This window comes from Rutidosis leptorrhynchoides, chromosome 3 (assembly GCF_046630445.1).
Source record: "Rutidosis leptorrhynchoides isolate AG116_Rl617_1_P2 chromosome 3, CSIRO_AGI_Rlap_v1, whole genome shotgun sequence".
Taxonomy (NCBI): Eukaryota; Viridiplantae; Streptophyta; class Magnoliopsida; order Asterales; family Asteraceae; genus Rutidosis; species Rutidosis leptorrhynchoides.
Window position 1 is genome coordinate 520,592,003 of NC_092335.1, and position 7,873 is coordinate 520,599,875.

Here is a 7,873-nt window from a genome sequence, read left to right on the forward strand (position 1 = left end):
CCCATGCCTGATCGCACCATGCCGGAACTTAAGGCCACCAACACGCTGCGCTACAGTGTGTTGGTGGGTGGTTGTTGGTGTAAAAATTAAGTAGAACACACACGTTTCAAGTAGTTTAATTGCAAACTATTAACATATAGTGAAATCATCTATTGCTGCGAAAGATGTTTTTCCAGCAACGCGTAGTAAAATTTTTATATATACTAGTAGACACGCATTTCATTCGTTTCATACGACAAAACGACTCTTTTTTCTTTTCTATTTAACTTTTTTTCTTATTTTAATTTGTATTTTATTTTCATTTAATAATGGTTATATATGTTTTTCTAAATTTGCGTTAAATAAAAAAGTTAGTACCAATCATCGATATGGGTATTGTAATTAAGAACTTTTAAATTACATAGTGAAATTAATTATCACAACTACGCGCTAGCTATCTCATTACTCGTTAACTACGCGCGAGCTATTATTAATCTTCTCAATTCGAAGGGATAATTGGCCGAGTACTTTTCAATAAACGAATATGTGAAATCTACCGCCAAAATTGGTTGGTCCAACTAGGGGACGCTGCCCGCTAGACCTCACAAGGGGGCGACCTCATTATCTTGCGACAATATCAAGTTAGGTTGAACTACTTTCTCTAAATTCGTTATTGAACTTGACTATCTAATTATTGCGTTCTAAATATATCAGAATTACTTTAAACTAGGTATGTGGACCGCGCGTTGCTGCGGAATTTGGGTCTTCTTTTTTTGGTATTTTGGTTGAGTTTAGTGAATATATATATATATATATATATATATATATATATATATATATAATTTTGTAGATAAGTATACATATGTAGGTAGCTATATGTGCAAAAGATTACCACAGATAGGTAAATATACATTCACATTGTTAAGGATGTGCAAAGTTACATGTAGTTAATTATACATTCACATCATTAAGGATGTGCAAAAGTTTACATGATTTACAAAGCATGTTTTAGCACAGTACTTAATATTCAATCATTTCTCTTTGATTTACAAAGATACATGCTTTGTTTACTTGATTGTGGTTCTTCAATCATTGCTCTTTCATTCTTTGTCCAGGGTTTCTGCCACATCATCCATCGAAAAGATTATTTGAAAACGAAAACAAAGGTACCATGTGACAAAGAAACATCATAAGAAGCCGAACTAAATCCACGTTGAATACTCAGACAAATTTCCACCAACAATGGGCAATAATTTCAACAAACAATTGTCAAAAAGACATAGGCCACATACCCAGTTATTTATTTAGTGTGTGAATATTTCGAAGTAATTGTATGTGTGTTTTTTACCCGTTGTTGTAATCTGCTTTCCTGGTTGGTGGCGTATTCTGTTGTTTCTTTTTCCTCTAATGGTTCAATGTTGTATACTTCATCAATTATGAACTCTGGTGTTTCCTCTACTGGTTCAATATTATTTCCACCTATGCACGGCAAAAATTGAGAAAAAACTTATAAAAATTAGAAAACAAACAGCATCATAAGCAATACTAAACAACACTTACAACATCCAACAGTTTCATCATCTTCAGCATGCAAAATGACGTCATTAACACCTACGATGAAACCAATAACATAACACTAAACAACAAAAGATAAAATAGCGATACAAATATGAACATCAACAACCAAATATGTAGACAATACTTGAATAGCTATCACTAAAACTAACACTCCTAACAGCACCAAGTGTAAAGTGTTCAGAAGAAACGACGTCACTACCATTGGCTACCACATTATTAACAACCAAAATGGCATCGTCCGACAAATGTGAGACCGAAACAGTGGGGAAGGCAACACCCACACCAACAACAGTGGATGGGTCATGAGAACAGCACCACTACAACTACCCCTTTTACGTTTTCTACTACTTAGCATAATGTAAATTAAGACTAAAATGCAACAACATAATACACATATACACGACAACGTAATTAAAAGAATAATATAAAACATAACAACAACATTCAATAAAAAAGTAGCTCGTTAGCAGCAACAGTTATAGCAACAACAACATTAAAAAAAACTTAAAAACCTAAACTAACATAGACAACCAAAGTAAATATATAAACAGAAAATTACCATCTACCTCCACCAACTGAGAAATTGGAATGCAAAAACATAAGTACTTGAAAAAAAACCTTGGAAACTGCAAAAAAAAAAAAAAAAAAATCAGTTAAAAACAAAATTAAAAACTAAAATAGCAAATGCCATAAAACTAAAACCTTAACAACAAACCTTCACGCAAATGCTAAGCAAAAACTTAAAACTAAAATTAGATTCATTATTTCTAGACATTCAGTAATGAAGCTTCTTCTTATTGATAAACGGCTACAAGGAACCACTTCAAATGGTTGCTTAAAACACCTTAAAACAAAACATGCATTCCAATGAGTTAATTAGAAGCAGCAAAACATGAACACTTAATCAACAGTAGTTATCACAATTTTTCTTAATGTCATTTATATGATTAATTTAGGTCAAAAATTAAATCAAGTACCAGTACCTCGAACCTTATACTTTAATTAATCACCAGTAGTTTTATCACAATTTTCCTTATTGTCATTTATTTATATGATTAATTTAGGTCAACAATTAAACCAAGTACCAGTACTTATCGAACCTTATACTTTAATTAATCACCATATCAATGAAAACTCAGCAATGTAACGACCAATAGATCGAACACACACTTATTCCAAACCCTAATTAAAACAGAAATCTTGCAATTCACACAATTTTATCATGTTACGCATTTATTATATTTACATGTATATATAAAGAGAATAGCACAACAGAGATAGAGTACTTTACCTCCTTGTACTTCTTCACCGGCGGTACGCTCACCGAACACCTGAGAGATTTTCCAGTCAAGTAGCGTCGGATGATATTTTAAATTTACAAATTCGGTAGAAAATCAAAGCATTACCTGGTAGATCGATGGTGGAGACAGCGACGTTTGACGGATTAGGTTACTGGCAGAAAATACGATGGCGTCGAACACGATGTTGTTGTTGCGACAGAGGGGTATTGCAGCGAGGAAGACGATGGTGTTTGTGACGGTGATAGCGGTGCCGGGATGAAGATGATGCATCTGTTTTGTGAGAGGTAGAGGGAGAAGAGTAGTTAGATATAAAGAGGGTAAGTGGTAGATGAGTGTGGAAGAAGGTTAATCATAAAACATTCAGCGACCGAGTAACCGATTTAAGGATAATAGGGTTTAAAGGAAGATGGGTCGGGTCAGAGAAGGATTTGGTTACCAATATTAGTTACTGTTAACGCAAGGTATTAGCCAATTAAATGTTGACACCATTTACCACAATTTATATGTATATAAATGAGATTTGATAGCACTAAAATTAGTAAATCATTAACATATAACTGAATTATTATTTTACTAGATTTATGAGCCCGTGCGTTGCACGGGTACTCATCCGAAAATATTATATAGTATTTTGCAAATGACTATGAAATAACGATATTATACGGTCATTGTCGTAAGTACTGTTGTGAGTTATTTATGTATTAATAAAAGTTGTAAACTTAATCTCACTAATAATAATCATTTCTAGTTTATGAGCCCAATGAACGGGTTTTAATAATTAGTGCAAACTAAAGTATGTATTAAAGATAATTACATTTACATATATTGATCAAATTATAGTTACATAAAGGCATGAATAGCAAAAATGCCATTAACCTAATACACTATTAGATGTTCAAGAGAATTCAAAGTCATTGATTTTAAACATTAACCACCATCAAACAACTTGAGGTATTTTAAATGTAGTGGTGGAATAGATTAAGTTGAAAGTGAGTGATTACAAAAATAGTAAGTATGAATGTATCCATATCACAATTTTTTTGCTGACATCCTGCCTTCACGTGAGATGTACTCCATGTAGAGTATTCATTAACATGAGAATCTACATTTGGTTTGAAGACGTTTGTTTTGAGATTGTGTAGCTATAGTATACAATTATAATTAAGAAACTCTTAAGTATTGATAACATTTGTAATGAAAGTAAATCTATTGAAACAATTAGTATTGGAAAAGTTAATAATGAATACAATTATAATGTAGCTTTAGATAGTTCATAGTCAATTATATCATCTCCAAGTTGCTACTGCGCTAAGTTTACCAGAAAATGCAAAGTAAATACAAACCAAGTTCATTATGCATCTGCATTCAAAATCATTAGTATTGATACTGATTAGCTGTATGTTACAATTACAATGACGAAACCCTTCATTATTGATAGCATTTGTATTGAAACCAAATGTATTTAAAATATCAGTATCATAAATACTATGAAAATATCAACCCGTGCATTGCACGTTAGGTTTAAAAATTAGTTTTTGAAGACGTTTTGTAATAGGTGAAAGTGATTATGTTGATTTCAATTTCAATATGTATGATCACAAAAACTAAATACATTCTTAAATGAATTCATGGACATGCAATAATAGAAACACTTGATCAGTAGTAAAAAAAATCAATAGGAATTGAAATGATAAATGTAAAATTCAATAATCTTCCGTTACCTAAGTTTATCATGATAACAATGGTAGTATATTTGATGCTTGACAAAAAATTAATAAACATTCAGAAACACTCAGTGAGTGCATGGTAGAAATCAAGTTGTTCATAGATATCAAATATCACTTATTTGTTACCTACTTTTTGAGGCATTTAATCGAGCAGTAGCTTTGCATCATTTAAATATGAATTAGTTCACCTTACTATCATTTGTCTTCACATCATCTAAAACAAAGTTAAACAATCAAAAAATCAAATGGTAAATCTAATGTACATAATTAAAATCCTTAAATTAGGTGGTTTTCAAAACCGTTAAAATCATTAGTTACATATAAATTCAGTTTTTAGTCTATGATCACTAATTAAATGAGGGGAAGAATTTCAACATATAAAGACCATAAGTTACCATATAACAAACCAATTAATACCACCATATAGAAAAAACAAATTTGTGAATTTTAGAATAGGCACTATCATCCCAGAAGAACTTCGACATGAACAATTGTAGTGTTCGACCAAAACGTTCAAGCATTTAACCCTATCCAAATCAATTGTAGTAGTCCAATCTAGTTGCCTCTTAATCAGTTTAGATAAATGACGCGGACATGTTATTATTTTTTCAGTCGGCATCAGCTAAGATAATACATGTGTTAGAAATTTTGCAACAAAGCATGTAAGTTGTTGACAAACATAGAGCTGGTATTCAACTTTCTTTACAACTGTATTCATATTTCTATGACTTGACAAAACTCCATAAAGATCGAAACTTAAAAATTTGGGTCAAAATTGACACCTCCCAAAGGTGACAATTCTGGTTTGTTTCCTGGGTCTTTAAGACCAGTTGTAACAGGCATCAAGACACGCCGTGTCTTGCACATGTGGACATGAGAAACGCCACATCCCCATGTAACGGAGCGTCTCTTTCACGCGTTTGTGAGGCGTATCTTTAAAAGAAACGGGTAAAGTCACAGGTGTTTCTTATTTTATTTTATTTTTTATTATTTTAAAAATATTATTTTTACCTCCTTTTAATACTTAACCCAATTATATTTTAACACATCACCACAATACTCCTAACACCAAAAAGTAACACCACCACTACTACACCCAAACAAGTAACACGTCCTAGTCATCCAAAAAGTGCAAAAAGGCAAGTGACACCAAAAGAAACGCCACTCACCGTTACGAATGGTCTAAGAGGAAACACATATATGGAATTGAACAATAAAAAGGATCCAAGAAAAACACATATTATATACAGCACTTTCTGTGGAATGTCTATACAGAGCGCTGTGTAATCAGAAAATTATATATATATATATATATATATATATATATATATATATATATATATATATATATATATATATATATATATATATATAATGATGCTTTACAAAGTAACACGGAAATGGTAACAGGTCCAACTCCTCCAGGAATAGGAGTAATTAATGATGCTTTAAGTACTGCTTCTTCATAATAAACATATCCATTCACACGAGTACCATGAGAACTATTGCAGATGTGTCATATTATTAGCATAAAAAAGTATTCTACTATAATATATAGAACTATAATTTGCATTAGACAATTGAACAAAAAGATGACATAATACCATAAACATCTAAACTCGAATAAAGAAATATACCTTCACTAACGTTGAGCCCATGTCAATTACTACGACCCCATGCTTTAACCAATGGCACTGAACCAAATTTGGAACTCCTACATCTGTAACTAATATGTCAGCTTCACGCGTCGTTTACTCCGGGTTATTGGTGAATGCATGTACAACACTGACGGTAGCATGATGTGTCTGCATATAAAAATAAACCTCGCAAATAAATAAAAATCCAAAAGTACATGGATCTTGATCAAGTGTAAATAAATACCTGCCAACGGCAACGAAGTGGGTAATCCATTAATTTTACTTGTCCCAATTACCACCACTTTCTTGTATTTTCTTGCATTTAAACTTAGTATTCGCAAATATTTCTTGTATTTTCTTTAGTTTTGGAAATTCAAGATAAGGAATGATACTCACATTAGAATTTGAAAGTTTGACCTCATTAGTAAAATAATAAAATCATAAGAATCGGATCAAAAGAATTGATAATTTTTGTAAACATGTCGACAAATAGCACATATCAAAGGGGAATATCAGGATAACTGCAACAGATGTAGAGAAGAGTACATGTAGTAACAGATGTGTAAAATTATTGTGATCAAAATTATAATAACATGATGTATACATTTATTTGAGTTCCTATTCTACTGTCAAACTTAAACTGCTAACAAATCTACATGTATAACAAAAATATCTCAAAGTTGCGTTGGCTTCAAATAATCTCACATTAGAGATACAACATGTTATACATTCATAGAATAATTGAAGTAGAATCAACTACAAAAAAAATAAAAATAAATAAATAAATAAATACCTTAGCCTCGCCAATAGACCGAAGATGGTAACAATGGAGTAGTTGCCAACGGTGCACCAACTCCAAAAACCTTCAATTCACCTTACTATAACACAAAAAAATAAGCAGGACTTTAATTACAATGGCATACCATTAAGTCAACCATTATTTATATTGCACCTCACCAAGCAGCCAGAAATTATTGTCTACTTTCGGATTTGCAGAGATAGGGACTGTTGTTAACTGGACCAGTTACATGACCTCCAAACATAGATAACAACACTTAACAACAGGTGCAATACACATATACTATCCATATCTCCAACTACAAAACATTCATAGATTAATTTACTGAAACTTATGACGGGATTTAAAGTTAGAGTTTGTGACTGAAGTTTGTGGCTAGAGCTATTGACTGGAGCTAAAGAAGCTCGAATTCAGAAATCTATTAAGGATTAAGGATAAGCATAATTATACAATCTAAATCATTCCAAAAATATAAATGAAATTTATTCGATTTCATAACTTTACCGATGGTGTGGTTGAAATTTATGGAGTACACATCTCCAAATCAACCTTAATGGTAAAAATTATGTACAAAAGCTATCAGATGAAATCGAATTTACCTGGTACCTTTCGAAAGCTATCAGGTGAAATCGAATTTACCTGGTACCTTTCGAAAGCTACAATTAGTCTAAAACAAAGTTAAACAATCAAAAAATCAAACGAAAATGGTCATGATTTAGTCAACTTAATGGTCAAGATTTAGTCAACTTAATGGTCATGGTTTAGTCAACTATATATTATGGAAGGCTGAGATCATTTTAAAATTTCATTGATGGATTACCTTGTGCTTGTGAATTGACAATGTAGAAAAGT

The 7,873-nt window shown here is 31.8% G+C and overlaps 1 protein-coding gene across 2 annotated transcripts; it reads right to left on the reverse strand.

Annotated features, from left to right (window-relative positions):
- Positions 1–876: 876 nt before the first annotated feature.
- LOC139898319 (uncharacterized) lies at positions 877–3,210 on the reverse strand. 2 transcript variants are annotated; one of them, XM_071881045.1, is made up of 5 exons: positions 2,964–3,210; positions 2,849–2,888; positions 1,540–1,590; positions 1,328–1,458; positions 877–1,099 (listed from the first exon to the last, which is right to left on the reverse strand). In XM_071881045.1, exons 1-5 carry the CDS (start codon positions 3,126–3,128, stop codon positions 1,007–1,009), a joined length of 480 nt encoding a protein of 159 aa, XP_071737146.1. In that variant the 5' UTR covers positions 3,129–3,210; the 3' UTR covers positions 877–1,006. The 2 variants fall into 2 exon arrangements, with proteins under 2 accessions (XP_071737146.1, XP_071737147.1); XM_071881046.1 differs by lacking the exon at positions 1,540–1,590.
- Between the last annotated feature and the right edge of the window lie 4,663 nt (positions 3,211–7,873).